This window comes from Psittacula echo (assembly GCF_963264785.1).
Source record: "Psittacula echo genome assembly, chromosome: 5".
NCBI lineage: Eukaryota > Metazoa > Chordata > Aves > Psittaciformes > Psittacidae > Psittacula > Psittacula echo.
In genome coordinates, this window is record NC_137739.1 from 60,531,086 (window position 1) to 60,547,385 (window position 16,300).

General features: G+C 35.5%; 1 protein-coding gene across 7 annotated transcripts in view; it reads right to left on the minus strand.

Annotated features, from left to right (window-relative positions):
* Window positions 1-1,952: 1,952 nt before the first annotated feature.
* Window positions 1,953-16,300, minus strand: part of PPP4R3A (protein phosphatase 4 regulatory subunit 3A) — a 47,118-nt gene continuing 32,770 nt past the window's right edge. For 2 of the 7 annotated variants that reach the window (XM_080617497.1, XM_080617496.1), the window contains 9 exons: window positions 16,099-16,215; window positions 14,635-14,766; window positions 14,437-14,539; window positions 13,035-13,193; window positions 11,569-11,738; window positions 9,644-9,786; window positions 6,946-7,136; window positions 6,199-6,425; window positions 1,954-3,393 (listed from right to left, as the gene is read on the minus strand). In XM_080617497.1, the coding sequence (XP_080473623.1) occupies window positions 3,280-3,393; window positions 6,199-6,425; window positions 6,946-7,136; window positions 9,644-9,786; window positions 11,569-11,738; window positions 13,035-13,193; window positions 14,437-14,539; window positions 14,635-14,766; window positions 16,099-16,215 (1,356 nt within the window). In that variant the 3' untranslated portion in view covers window positions 1,954-3,279. Of the gene's footprint in view, window positions 3,394-6,198; window positions 6,426-6,945; window positions 7,137-7,552; window positions 7,776-9,643; window positions 9,787-11,568; window positions 11,739-13,034; window positions 13,194-14,436; window positions 14,540-14,634; window positions 14,767-16,098; window positions 16,216-16,300 lie in introns of those variants that run through there. The other 5 variants (XM_080617498.1, XM_080617499.1, XM_080617501.1 and 2 more) reach the window with 4 other exon arrangements.

A 16,300-nucleotide genomic window follows, 5' to 3' on the forward strand; every position in this document is an offset into this window, starting at 1 on the left:
GATGGATGAACAGTCTGTTTACCAAGTAAATATAGTACAGACAGGTAAATTTTAGAGGCAACTTCTGTTAGATATACCAGCTTTCAGATCCTCCCACCCTCATGACACAGGAGATCTGTTTTTTTAGTGATATGCACTGTTACCTGAATGCAGCTGCCCTCTGTGTGCACTGAAAGAAAATCTGAAAATATTCCAGATTACCAGGAATTACTGTCATTAGTGTAAGGGACCAGGTACTCCATATGCTTTTGTCTGGTATCCCCAGTGAAGCAAGGCTAAGGGTTGGGCAATGTGTATCAGAGTAACCAGCATCAAGTTTTTCAGCCACTGAAGGATTATAGGGACCTGCACTGATGATTCTAGCACATTTTATCTTACCTGTATGATTCTTAAGGGTTTACCCTGTAAACCATACTTGAGGATACAGTTAAAACACAATTAAGACAACTGAGCCATCTTTAATACAATATCCACCCAGCTCTCTTGGGATGTGGACAAATTGTTTTAAAACTAAGAATAAAAAAACCCAGCAGCCCAGAGAAAGGTCTAGAAAGAACACTGTTTTGTAACATATTTTTTCTACATCTTAACTCATACCTTTTTTTTTTTTCCATCTATCACTTCTCACAATCCCACTATTTCCTTTTTTTCCCCTGAAATATATTTCAAAATTTCCATGAATACAAAAGTGAGAGTCACTGGGAATAGCATACCCACCACTGTTCCCAACTCACCTACTTCCTGGCTACTTCCAACTTCCATCAAAGTGTAGATATGTCCTGTCAGGCCACAAGCATTAGGTACTTGGGAAGACAACTGATGATCTGACTACAAGTCAGACAGTATTAAAAGATGTGCAGTTTAGTACTTTACCAGTCCTTTAGAGCTTCATAAAAATATAGAAAGTTCAAAACCAGACCTATTTCCATTATTATTTTGACCCAACCCAGTAACTTAAGGACAGCATTTCTTCTGTTTAAACGCCATGCTTCAGGTACTGAAAGTCCAAAATCCCAGACTCCCTACAAGTATCATGAAAGTGTGTGAAAGATTAGAAGACTGCAACATCACACATTACAAGATCAAACACTCAACAGCTGAAGGAACACAAAAACACATTAACAAAAAATGTTCCTTCAACCAAACCAGAAGAATGCCTTCCTGAAATATAGCTGGAGGACACGAAGATGGATGAATTTTGAAACCTTTATGCTTGAGGAAAGTCTGACAGCTTGGGAAGGATTTAAATCCAGGCTAATTACGAAAACCTGCAAGATTTCAGATTTCCTTGTCATGATACCTGATCTGACACCAAAGGTTTCAGGCAGATTGTTGAGACATCACAGGGGCTCTCATACTGCAGCAGAAAATTGTATCAGATCTTGTAGTGACCAAGTGCTCATCTCTTGCCTTCTCTGTAAAATTTACTGCTGAGAACTGCCCTGTCACAGACATTTCAAACACACTATAAAAACTCAACCTTGGTAAGTGATTTCAAATTAATGTCTTGAGGAAAAGGTGGCTAATATTTCCCTAGTGCACGCTGTTATTTAAATCTGAAATTACTAACATGTATTAATAATGTCCCAGCGCAAAGGTATTGACTTCTGTAGTTGGCCCAGAATCTGCCATGCAAAACACAATTTTCAGAAACAAAGTGCTAATCTGAATTGGGGTGCAATCACATATGATCCAGCCTCAGGTTTTCATTTCTCTCACTTCTACTTGTACGTGATACATGAACGTGTAACATCACAATTGTTGCAACACTGGTGCTTTGAATGCCCAAAAGGAATAAACTCCTGAAAGTACACCTAAGAAAGGCTTTCCTGTTTGCAAAGGAACTGAATAAACTCTCCTTCAAGCTATCTTCTGTAAGTGCAGTAAGGTGGCAAGATATAACATTTAGTTTCAAATTAATAACTATTTAGATTTTTGGAAAAAGGGGGAAGAATGTCATCACTGAGTTAGACCCAAAGTTTAATTGTTCTTTTTCAATTACTGGAATAAATTTCAAAAGATGGTATCCTTGTAAAGACTTTATTCTACAACCATCTTTGATTCACTAAAACTGGTATTCCAAAGGGAATCAGAGGTTTTAAAAAAATACCACTAATGCCATTTTCCTTCAGCTTTAATTAATTCTTTTTTATTTTTGTAAGTCAAATGAGTCAATATATTCCTAAATCATCCATCTTGCATTTTGATGAGTTAGTCTACCACCATTGTTCTGAGTTATGAAATTTCAAAGTCTCTTTGGAATACTAATTTCATATTTATAGGTTTAAACTTTTTTATTCCTATTTCCCTGAAATTTTTCTTGACAGTTGCTGATGTAAAATTAATATAAAATATTTAGTCACAAAATAGTATTGCTTTTATGCACATTGTGGTAAGAGGTGTTTTTTTTTTTTCCCAATAAAAACTATACCATCTTCCATAAAATCCTAAACATATTAAGAACTGTGATGCAGAACAAAATTACACAGGGTGAAACAGGTACCAGCACAACAGTGAGATTATATTACATCAAAAAATTTTAATGGTCCCAAATATATACTCAACAACTAAGCATACACTCAGGGGGGCAAAAAAAAATTCTGACACAAAAGTGACCACATCTAGAATTCCACTCAATCTTTAATCAAGAAGGGACAAACAAATCCCTCACCTCCAAAAAAAATTCTGCAGTTTAAAGGGCAAAGGGAACAGATTAAAAAAAAAAAAAAAAAAAAAAAAGAGGAAACTTTATATTCGGCCCTCCCCCGTAGAGGTTTTTAAAACCTGTTGTAGCTTGAGTAAAATGTTCAGAATGTACGATTTCAAAGGCAGGTCTCTTTTATACAAAGAAACTGCTGGCATTCTTAACTAGTGAAGAATTAGCGCAAAAAACCACCTCTTCTTCAGAAGTCTCATACATGGTCCAAGAAAGCATATTCTGATTGTAGCAACTGACCAGCCAATGCAGAGTTCCACTAACAAAACTCCTGCCCTGTTGGCTTTTTTTGTTTTTGTTTTGTTTTCCATTTCCTTCCCTGAGAAAAGGGCAACGTGTGGTCCAAGCTGGAGAGCTCAAAGGCGTAAGTCTTTCCCCTAAACGAAGTATTTCCCCTCCTTCTGCTCCTTTGAATTGGCACTTGATTGGCAGAAATCCATTTGTATAGGTTGATCTGTGTCACACACAGTAGTTCACAAAAGATTGCTGCTTTGCTGTGGTTTTGTTTTGTTTTTGGAAAAAAGATCCTTCCCCCAACTAGTAATGTTCTTCCGCAGTTGCCATTATGATGACTCAAGCTTTGCTTTCTTTGACAAAGGTAATGTTTCCTCTTTATCTTCATCTTCATCATCCTCTTCATCATCATCAGGATAATCTACAAGCCCAACAAGGCCTCCCTACAAAGACAGACACAATTACTACAATTAAGAAAATATTTGCACATACTCACATTTGTATTGGAAAATGATGTCTGCACGGAATATTACCGTAAGTATACTGATTCAGGAAGTTTTGAATAAAATGAAGCAGAACAATAATAAATCCTTCAGGAAGAATTGTCTGAAAAATGCTTAAATGAATAAATCCAAAATGGGCTTTCACCTATCTAACTGGATGGAATTATTTCCAGTTGAAATTTAAGAAGTCCAAAAATCTACTTAGTTTTTCTAAATGCCACTGCAGCTCTATCTGTAAAGATTTAAATCTTTTTTTAAGGAGCACGGCTGAATGCAGCAACGAGCAATCTAGAGGCATCTCAGAAACAAACAAAGAGTATCCTTCAATTTGAATTTCTGAATGACGATACTTTTAGAGCACAGTCTGTCCCAACAAAAGCTAGTTTAAATGCATAGTAACTTACATAATTTTTTTGTGTAATGTAATTGAATGAGGTGTATGGGTTACAGAATGTAAAAACTTGGCAGCTGAAAATGAAAACATACCCAGTAATATTAAAAAATACCTTGTATTGCAAACAAACACAAATTTTAAGAGCAGGCAGCTGTGGACCCATGAAGAAGTGACACAAACTTCTAGAATTTCCTCCAACTACAGTACGTTTTACTTTCTGAAGCTTGACCAGCATTTGACTGCAACGGCAGTTACTGGTACTTTACTGCAAGATCATATTACTTATTCAGGTGTCTAATGATAAATATCCAAACCAGAAAATTTCAGCCAAATGGCTACCCAAATACAACTTGATAAACAGTTACATACATTCTGTACAGTCACAACATAACACTGAATATACTACACATAACAAGATCAGATAACGAACAAAAAACCCAATTTCAACACTGTTTCTGGTATGCAGCTGTAGCACGTTCATGAACAGTGTAAATTTTACTGCCAAGAGGTAGCTTATGCCTGAATCCATGAATGTTTTTCACTGCACTGCATATTCAATGTACATTTTTCTTTTACTACCACGACTTGAAATTTTGGAGCCAATACTATATGCAATATGCTCCATATGCAGACCCCATTTCAGAATCAATGAATTACTGTTTTGGAAAGAACAAGCCTCCAGCAGAAATATGGAACAGAATGAACTAAACTCTAAGCCAATTCTATCCCTTTTGAAAAGTGCTTGACTAACTCTTTTTTTTTCCCCCATAAATAAAATAAATCTGCTTCCCTTCCCCACAGAAGGATTTAGAAGATGTAATCCTTAGTTCTTCCATCAGCCAAACTCTTCTTATTCAGGTGTCGTCAGCAGAAGGTAATCCAAATAAACTCTTAAACTATGTTTGACTATAATAAAGAAAAGCCCTAGAATATCATTTACCTTTACTAGAAGTTAGGTGAACAGAGTTGTTCCAAGGCTGTGTGAGATCTGAGATAACAAACCTGGCCTTTCTTGTTATGAAAGTAAATTCTCATTACCTGAACTACACTGTAAGAACACTACCTTATCTGTCCCCTGGTGCTGAGAAAACACCAATCACTCTATCTCCTTGACTTAAATAAGTTTAAATAGAGCTTTAGCCAAAAATACAATAAAATCCAACCAGTGTTCTAAAATATATAAAAAATGCTGGTTTGGGATATTCACTGCAAGTTTATAGTGACTCTTTTAAACAGGATTTCTTCTTCTACTTCAATATGTTCCAACCCAAAACTATATGTTATTGCAAAAGATAAAAAAAGTCATGCTAGGTATTAAAAATTGTTTACATTTTGGCAACAGAAACCACTGCTACAAAATACAAGTTATTTCTTTCATATGTGCCTGTTGCATCATTCTGAACAATATTAAAAATGGTAACAGCAGAACTTCTCAATGGGGGTGGTGGGAATCCAAGAAGTTATTTAATGGGCATTAAGTTATTAAGTAGGCAATTTACCATTGCTGCTTTTCTGAGAAAATAATGTTGCTTTATAATGACATTACAAGTGCACTTTGGAGTGGAGCATCTCCCTTATGAGGAAAGGCTGAGGGAGCTGGGTCTCTATAGTTTGGAGAAGAGGAGACTGCGGGGGGACCTTATTAGTGTATATAAATATATAAAGGGGGAGTGTCATGAGGATGGAGCCAGGCTCTTCTCAGTGGCAAACAATGATAGGACAAGGGGTAATGGGTATAAACTGGAACACAAGAGGTTCCACTTAAACTTGAGAAGAAACTTCTTCTCAGTGAGAGTGACAGAACACTGGAACAGGCTGCCCAGGGGGGTTGTGGAGTCTCCTTCTCTGGAGACATTCAAAACCCGCCTGGACACATTCCTATGTAACCTTATTTAGGTGTTCCTGCTCTGGCAGGGGGATTGGACTAGATGATCTTTTGAGGTCCCTTCCAATCTCTAACATACTGTGATACTGTGATACTGTGTGATACTGTGTGATACTGTGAAAATTTGGCAATGTTTCCAAAGTATTTCTGTATTTCTACCTGCCAAATACCCTGTGCAATTCAACAAAAGTAAAGTGTCGTCTGTATTTCAACATAAATATCACTGCAAACAGCAGCTAGTGCTATGGCTCATACTTCAAGAGTTTGGGCATTAAAAGAGCTGTTATTTCTTCTTTTTATATACATGTCATATCTCCTTAAAAATGCTAAAAATCGGACAAAATGTACACACAAACCAGATGGTCCATTATCGCATAACCTATCAGAATTCACTCAAACTTGGGAGATGATAATGCAAATCCCTAGTCTGTAACAGTTAATTCAATCTACATTCATTCAGAGTTACCTTAGTTGTGATAGCTGCCATCTGAGATGTGCTTTTAGAAACTGATCCTGGAGACCCAGGGGACCCTGGAGATCCAGGTGACCCTGGGGACCCAGGCAGATTGCTTGCAGATGACTGGCTGGTAAGGTTAGATTTTGTACCACTGGAAAAGGAAAGCTTGAAACTTGGGCTCTGACGACCTGAAAGGTTAGTTTTCAGAAGAACTTCCTTTTCTTCACTCTCTTTTACTGGAGAGAAAAAAATAAACAAAAAAATATGCAAAAGTAGAGCAGTATTATTTAGCAAAATATTTAATTACATATCACTTTACTGTGTGGGAAAAGGCTCAGCACTTTGTGTACTGCTTGGTAAAGTGAGTAATCATAGACTTTTTTTTCTCATACTACTATACTAGCTACCAGATGTTGTCACTGGCCAGGAATGGACAATTTTATTCTACCAATGAAATCACCTGAACGTTTACATAGAAAATTTTGAATTATAAACCTGAATAAAACACAGGAAAACTTGACTATCAGCTAAGATTGCCTTTCAAATGCTTAAAGAAATCTGTAACAATATTTTGCATCATGCTGCTTTTAAAGACAACAAAACCTGTTTTGAAGGGGTGGTCTAACAACTTGGTGTCACAACTGCAAAATCTAAGAACTTCAGAATAAATATATGCTAATCCTTCACTGCAGTAGGACTACAGAATGCAAGTTATAGCTTCTGCATGAGCCATATGGCATTACTCTTATCACTTACATTTTTTCCTTTCCATGAATTTACTGATAGGGTCCATAATATCTTCATCATTTTTAGTTTTGTCAGAAGGGGGCACCACTGCCTCTCCATCTTCCATATCATCTTCATCAGTATTAAACCACATTTCCTCCTCATCCTCCAGGGTTCTTGCATCCCTTCTGTATCTATGGTTTCTCAAAATGGACCGCATGCTGCCAAACAGTAAGTTTAAAATTTCTGATTCAAAAACCAACTCATATTAATAATAAAACTTCTACTCAACATTTACAGTGACAGCTTACAGATACTAGTATTAGAGAACAATAAAAATACCAGCAAATCAATCTGTAATGTGAATATTTGTATTTTCAATGCAAATATCATTAAAAACATTATTTATAAAGAATCAAAGTACAATTCTGCTCATAGCACATTCAGACTACTCTGTCCAAAACTGTGTTGCATTCAGGCTTGGACTAACAGTTTGCACAGGTAAATAAAAAGTTGCAAACCAAAGAGTTTGGAAACTATAGATTTTTATTTTTTTTCTTCCTGAAAATACTTTATAACTCATCAGTATCTAGGGTCCAATGTGTTTAAGAAAAAGGAAAAAAAACCAGCACACAACCTCCTCATCCGCCAGTCTAACTTGAAATGACTCCAGTTTCCACTTATTACAACTTTTGGTCACTATCAGCATCTTCCATTCTTCAGAGCCCTGGACACAAAGTGCTACCTGACCCTCCCCATTTGATCTATTATCGGTGTTGGTCTATCTTGGCTCCACCTTCCTTTTTTTCTTACAGAAGCAGTATTACGGCCTTGGAGGAAGAGGGACAGTGATGTGCACCCTGAAGAACATAGAATCATTGCCAGATGTTGATTCTAACAGTCAATTTCCAACAAAAGCCTGAAACCTTTGACAAATTTCCTGTAGTGCTTCTTCAAAATTTACTGTCCACACTGTAAGTCTGAGATTTAATGTTTATTATAAAGTGTCTGTTACTGGAATCAAAATTTTAATAATACAATCTAGGTTTATTCTATTCATCGAAAAAATCTTGCATTACTGACTGCAGGAAAAAGCCAGAAGGGAAAAATCAGGAAATTACAAGGTATTAAAAAAGAACGCTAAATGTACTTTTAAAAATAAATCTAATTCTGAACAATCTGGTTGCCAAAATGATCATCTGGATGTATACATACTGCATGATTTTACACTTCATTTAAATTCAAGTTCTCTTAATAGTGCAAAACTGCACTTAAGTGGCACTCTTCCGAACACTTTTGTGGCCCACATCAACAAAATTTTTGGCCTCCTTCCTTACTGAGCTATTCTTTACTAGAGTGTGTGAACAGATTCTTGCTATTTTTGCATTTTAATATTTTTAGGTTTTCATTTCAGAAATTATGTGGACTGTGACAGGGCTTGTGCAGTCACTAAACAAGATGTAGGAAGAAGGCAAAAACTGGTCTGGTTGAGCTACAAAGCTCTTGAAGCTATAATTTTCTGTTGGATAAACTCATGCAGCATAACTATACACAAATCACTTAGCTCAACTTAAAGCCAAGCTAAGACTAATGTTTTACTTCCTAAACCGGATGGAAATTACTAAAGGAAGTAGCTGGGTGCTCTTTCCAACACGTGCATTAATGTAACCATTGTACTGAATTTAACAGGTAAGTGACAAGCTTAGCTGACACAAGACAAAATAACAACATCTCACCTGTAAAACATTAGTACTCAAAATTGCAGATCTAATGCATACTCTTGAATGTGCCCAACCAGCGATTATACCCTAATTTTAATTGTGCAGTAATCTCACATTTAAATACTGGTTAAGAAATCTTGTGGCAGGAAATAACTCAGAAGTCTGAAATTTCAAGATGTCCTTGTTTGACTGATCAGGATTACTTTTTTAATGTGCTTTCAAACTAGTTCAAGACAACAAGAACAGGTCTTGCTAACAATTCTGAAGATTAACTCATCTATTTATGCAAGCAGTCCATTTTGTTTTAATGAAATGACATATAGAAGTAGTATCATTTGCCAAAAACAAACAGGAGTAAAAAGTCTTAAACTTCCTATTTTTATACACCCTAACCTTTCAACCTTTGGTAACTGCTGTGTACTAAGGAAGGGAACTTCCGCTCTGGCAAACAAAAGTGATTCAAGTGTTGCATCAGATCGGTTTTTACTCCATCAGCAAACCTAACAGTGATAAAAAAAACATCCTCTGACAATTTCTTTGTACATTCTATTTCTCAGTCATTTTGGCAGAGATTGAAATATCTACTCCCACAGCTACCTATAATAAAAGGAAATCTGATGTGAATTTTTGGAGGAAAAATCCACTGAATGATAATTCACAACTGAACAATCTTTCACATTAAACAATGGAAATGAATTATTTAAGCAAACAAATTTCTGATACTTGATAGGCTTCCAGCCTCATCGCAACAGTGTACATAAGTTTAGGATATGACAACTTAGCATTATTACTGGGGGTCCAGCAACTAATGTTAGCTGAAAGCTGATCAAGAGTTTGAAGCAACACATCTGGGAATCACATTTTTAATCAGGTAAATTCAACAATGCCCAAGATGCAAGCAGGAGTCTAAATTATTTAATTTCCCATTATTGCAGAACAACTCACCAATATTCCCAAAACAGAGTTATAACACTTATATACTAATAAGAATATTTAGTGCATTTTACCTGTCAAGTTTTGGATTATCCTGTCTTTCCCTTTGTTGCTCAAATCGTAGTTTCAGTCCTTTGAATGTCTGCACATAGTCTACATCTTCCAGTGCCTTCCAGTAATTTTCAATTACATGAGCCGTTAACGATTTTATATCTTCCTACAGGAATGAACAAACATAAAGTGACTTATTTTAATTCAAATTATTTAATAAAATATAAAAAGTAACTGAAATGAGAGATGATTTTAGACATTACAAAGGAAGTAGCATATTAACTAGCTTACGCAAAAATGAGTACAAGTGTAGTTAAAAATCTAGAGCTTCAAATATCTTATCAGCTAAATGTGCATAATAGCAGCAATTTTCTAGCAGTATCTCCTTCCAAACTCATGAACAGAACCTAAAACCCCGATAGAGAATTATACCAAAACCAACTCAAAAAGGTCTTTACCACTGTAACTTATAAATATTTTTATAATTATATCAGTTAATCACTGGTATCTGTTGTCATAATTCAATTAAAAATATACTTATGAAATACAGATGTAGCACTCATTTCTTTCCTCACCACAAATAAATTACTTATGTAAAAATAATTATTCAATCTATTTGTTTAGGATGAGAACAAGGAAGGTATTTTTCATCAGAAAATAACATGAAGTTTCTCCTTTGTGGCCATACGGTGCTGGCCAAGGTTCTTTACAAAACCCTCCCAATGGTTCTGTTATTTCGGTTTAGGGTTGTGGCTGCCCAAAGCCACTCTAGGCAGCTGAGACTAGCACAGGTCTGCATCCTGCAGCGGGGAAACTGCTCCTGGGCATTGTTTGGCTTTCTTAGCAAAGCACAGCCCCTAGAATACACCTCAGAATAAACACCTTAATTACCAGCTAATAAGGACAAGCAAACGTGAATCTTAATACACTGATTGGTTTTGGTTATGTGCTCAAAGGTCTCCTCTTATGAATGGCTATACATTAGTAACAATAAAAGCACACTTTTTAAAAATTTGCTCTCTTTATAAAAAAACCTGGATTTAGAAAAAAGTATTACAAAATTTACAGATACCAAGAACTATTTTGGAAATGCAACCTGGAAATCTATGTGAAAAGGGAGATAACAAAATAAAAGACAATTTATTTCCCCATAGCATGAACTGCAGAATCAGCACCAAATCTCGCAGGGCACTGAAAGACCACAGCACAGAAGTCAGGGCCATCCATATGGATTAACTTTTTTCACTGCTACAAAACTATTTTTAAATCAACTCTTCCATGATGATCAGGTCATCTCAGTCCTGAATTACCCTGAGTCTCAGCTCCAAGAGAAAAGAGGTCATTAGCATGGAAGATTTCAAGAGTTGACCAAGCCTCCTTTTTTCCTCACCCACTTACTCCTCCATGACTGCACTCTAACTTGGCCGTACTTACCACATTTAGGGTCTGTACAGCACCTTGTCAGAATCTGGATGCAGACAACACTAAGGGAACAGTACTGTGCTGACAGCCAAACTGGCATGAATATTTTAGGAGACTTCCCACTGAAAGAACTTTGCAGCACTCTACTAATATAATAAAAAAAGACTGGTATTTTTTTTCTGTATGTTTCCATATTTAGTTGAGTTTTACAGAGCACAGCTAAATTGGATGGTTTTGTAGCAGCAGTTTTAAATTACATTCCTGTGATAGCAGGCCAATCTGCATGATTTGCATACCTGCGAATACACACTATTGAGTGAATTTAACTTTCAAGTCACAATACTGTTTGAACATAAGAGCAGATGTACAAATATGTAACAGTGCTACAAGAGAAAGCTGGTTTAAATACAGTATCATACAGTCCCATTGCGATAGCGTAATTTAGGGTACAAGTAAAAAGAAAAGTCGTCTTGAATTACAAGATTAAACAATACAGTAATTGTCTCCATCATGTAACAGCACTCACCACTCTGATAAATTCAAACATCTCTATTATGGCAGAGTTCATCAGATTATAACGGGAACCATTATTTAGAAATGCTTTGACCACAGGTTCAAACAAAAAACTTTTCATTATGTAACGGTTGTAGAATTCATCCTTTAGCCCAATTATCTTTCTTTTGAAACGAAGGGCACCTGAAACAGAAGTGTTACCAAAATATTTTTTAAATTTAAAAGAAAAAAACCCTAGAAATTATTCAGCATTACTCAGGACAATTTGCAACCTCAGTTCTTACACAGCATTAAATTACTAGAACTAGATAATACATTCAGCTATTCTCTGCTTCCCAACAGTCTTGACTATATTGCTGAATTACTCATCTATCTTATCATAAAGAAATCCTTCATCATAATTGTAGGAGTGAAGCCACCTCTGTTCACTGAAGAAATATTATACTACTGTTTAATTATTCTAATGTAAAGGTGTATTTTTGCTTTTTTAAATTACCTATGACAAAGGCAAAATATTTTCTCAGCAGCAGAATTAGGAAATTTGCTTATTAAATTGTCATTTATTTAATTTACTTATTGTAATGAGTAAATTGTAATTTACTTACTAAAATGTAAGTTTGATTACATTTGAGTCCTTATTTGATTAGGATGCAAACTACCTCATTTTGAAATGAGCAAACGACATTTTCTTCACACATATAGTAAAGCAAAGACTTAATTTACATCCAGTTTAAAGCTCTTTCTGAAACTCCAAAGCTTACACAAGTATGTGAATGTCCATGTATAAACAGAAAGTAGAGTTTTAACTTGATACAAGGCATCACGTTTTGGTTACCAACTAGACGTAAATGAAAAAAGATTATTCAAGGGCTCTAAACCCTAACTCAGGCGATTCACTTACAAATTTAAAAGGTCATTTCTTATTGTATGGTACTGCTCAGTCAACTTTAGGCTTTTAGTCTATGTGCACAATGGAATTATGGAAAAACATCTCTTACTTGCCTCCAGAATAAAGTCACACTGTTTTATTATTACTGTGCTGAGCATGGTCAATAAACTGTTACTAGAGTCTGAAGAGCAGCACACAGAGCTTTTGTGCTGTTTAATGCACTCCAAATTAGAGATCTGTTAATCTCTAATCAAATACCTCTGATAATTTCTACTAAAAAAATATCAAAAGTTACAATGGCTATCGGTATATTCAATATTGAGATACCATCTTTTAAATTCACCTCTACACTGAGATTAAGAAAAATCCTTCTGCTTTTTAGGGAAAAAAAAGCATCTATAAATGCAAAACTATTCACTAATACTACTGACATAGCTAGAAATTGGTATGAGTAACACAGAGTATAACAGAATTCCTGTATTCAGTCACAAACTGTTATCATCTGTGAACAGTTTTCTTCCAGCAGAATGACGACACGCAACACTTCACATTCACAAAGTACTAGTTTATTCTTCAGATTTCCAACTTACACAATGCCAAGAAAGCATGCTTTGAGGCCATGAGAACGAGTACCCTTCGCAGGATATCTTTGTTTATGATGTAGTTCTTTATGTGATAAGTATGATGTTCTACACAGAAAGTTAGCAATTCCAGTATTAATGCCAAGAGTTGGGCTGTCTGAAAATCATCTATAATAAAACCAAAACCAAAATCATTAAGCGTATCTAGGATACTGCCTTTCAGAAGCTAACTTCAAATATCCAGCTGCAGTCTGGTAAACATTTAGAAGTTCTTCTGTATTCCCACAGACAGTTTAGGAAACATGCCACAGGGTATGTTTAGTCTTTAAAACAGAAACTGAACAATCTTCTTATGAACAGAGTATTTTCTATTTATATATATATGGCAGGAAACCCTCTTAAATTACAGAAACAATTACATTTTGTTTTAACTCAGTGTTTGAAGGTTCAGAGAGGGCAAAATGTAATAGTAACACAATCATCAGGCTTTTTTTAACCAAATCTCATTATGATGCCCATATGTCTATATCATAAAGTTTGCCCTACATGCAGTGCCTTGACTACATCTGCACCAAAAATATGATCTATTATGTCTTTTAACAAGAAGAATCTCAGCCTCTTTTAATACTTCTAGGACAACCGTTTCAGCATATACAAAACATTAATCCTGCTTGTAAGTACAAAAGTAGTAAGTTAAATATTAAATGCCTTTTTTAAAAAATGTAGTTCTACCTTTTAAAAGTATTGCCAGACAGTCGATCATTAAAGCACAGAAGTAATTTAAATAATAAAAATCTCACTTTCAATCCATCTGGATGACAGTTAAGATAAAATAGATTAATTTAACTAATACCTTGGAAATCCATACAATAAATTAAGAAGTTCAGAGAACATTCATGTATCATTTATGTACCTCCTTTTACATCCATTTTGGATGTGCTATACTATTAACAAACAGTACTGCTGCTAGTAGCCAGCAAGAACAGTTACTTCATCACTGATCTCTGCTTTCTTTGATTTAGAAACAATACCCTCAAATTCAGCACAGTATTGTGATACACATCTTCTCAGGGGGAATTCTGCATCCTTTCTAGTAATCCTTGACCTTATAAAACTTTTACGTGTTTACAAGTCTGTCACTGAACAGCCCCTTGAGTTACTAAAAATTATGCAGTATTTCATTTTTTTCTGAAACAAAATCTGCAGTAAATGCAATTCATTTCTTAAATCACGTCTCTGCTGAATTTTATAAATTATTCAAATGACTAAATAATGAATCAACATTTTACTTTCAACAATGTATCAGAGACTCAGATACTCTTTAAAACAGAAAACATCCTTTGACAGTTACTTTATTTTAAACATTGACATTCAACAGCCTTGATATGTTCAAAATCCAGAGCGGCATTACCTTTGCTGGGCTTGTCCTCTGTAGTATTGGCCAGTAAAGGGGCTGTCAGAACATGCATACAATGTTTGTAGAAGAAACCCAAGAACTCTGTCTTTTCTGTTTTCTAAAGAATGGGAAAAAATATTTATATATCTGTGTAACGCATATCACCAATACTCTAAAAACCAAATGTAATTTCATTTTAAGGTGTTTACTTACATTGGCAGTGGCAAGCATATTTTCTGGATCAACTAAAGTACGAAGCAAACCCATTAGTAGCACTGCCCCTCCGAGTTCTGGATCTGTGTCACAAATCATGTGTTCTATAATGAGGTTGATGAGTAATATATCCTAACAGGGCAGAAAAAAAAAGGGCAAAAATTAGTTCTAATGTTCCTCCCTTGCACCAAATCCAAATTATCTTCCAAAAGGGTTACTGCCTGTTTAAAATGGTGTTCTATCAACATTCTGCAAAATGTAAACAACTACCAAACAAAAAAATCCAAACTTAACAGAAACAATTTAACTTTACATGCCACTGATGCATCCTGGTCAGTGGTTCAACATTAAGAAGGCAAGCACTGAAGAATCTGTCAAAGCAACTAAAAATGGTTCTGAAATTAACAATCTAATTTTGAATTCAGTCTGAACTTAAATGTCAAAAGGTAAAAAGTAGAGACAGGCAATTAATAGTCTCAAAATACAACTGATTTCTGGAAGTGTTTTCAGAGTACAGTTTTTATTCGCACATCCCTTCCTCCCCCCCTTTAGAATACATATCAAGAGTTTTACTTCTACAAACATACAACAGTACATTTTATAATGCTATTGAACTTGATGAGATTACTTCCACGTAAAAATAACCCCAACATGTATTTGCAAAATCCAAGAAATACACATAAAAGTAGAAAATAATATTTACATTTAGGAATCCTTGTGCTAAAATTGCTTGGTTACCACCGTCCCCCATGAAAGAAGACAGTCATCAGATTCAAGTAGCTGGAAAGACCAGCAATATTCCCTGTCCCAGCTGGCCCTTTCTTCCAGTACAGAAGTAGCAGCACCAGCAGCTTCCTGCTCTCTGGCATGTTTTTAACAGATAGGAGAAAAGACATTAACTATCTCCTCTAGTGAAAAGGCAGCACAATGTTTTTTTCTCTACTGAATACCACTCTGAAATACCCTTCTTGCTACTAGTTGTGTGCTGCCTTTTGTATTCATCAGCTAGACAGGATCTCTGGGAAATGTAAACCTCTGTTGAAATGTGATTTTGAACACTCAGGACCATCATTCCACTTGCAACGTGTGAGAGAGTAAATGAAACACAGGTTTCTCACAAGTAAATTAAAAACACATGTGTATGCTAAGATCAAGACTGAAATTTGTATTTTGCATTTTAAGGAGGCCATCATTCAAAACCATTCTGCGCTGCTTGTATGACAGCTATGTTAACCAAAATGGTAGTTTATGGTAACGTGTTTTAAGGAACAAGAACATGTAAACAGGCAAACATTCATCTCCCCAAACAGAACTGTGAAAAACATGGCAGTTCAGTATCCTGTAACCATGATGACTGTATTGCATATTTCTTCAGAACTAGGGTTCATGTCCTTAACAGAGCTGTAAATATAAAATACTAATTTCAAAAAACAATTCACACATTTCTAGGGACCCTCTACTTACATCATCATTCTGCTGCGCTTCCTGCATGACAAACTCTCGTACCATGGATGGGTTGTATTCAACCAAATATGAGAATATATCAGTGGCTGCACTTCGAACTTGTGCATCATCCATCCCCTGGAGAAGTGAAATAAAATCATTTATGTTTCCTTTAAAGAAAAGGCTTAAATGCAATGAAAAACACAAAGCATATAGCTTTTAA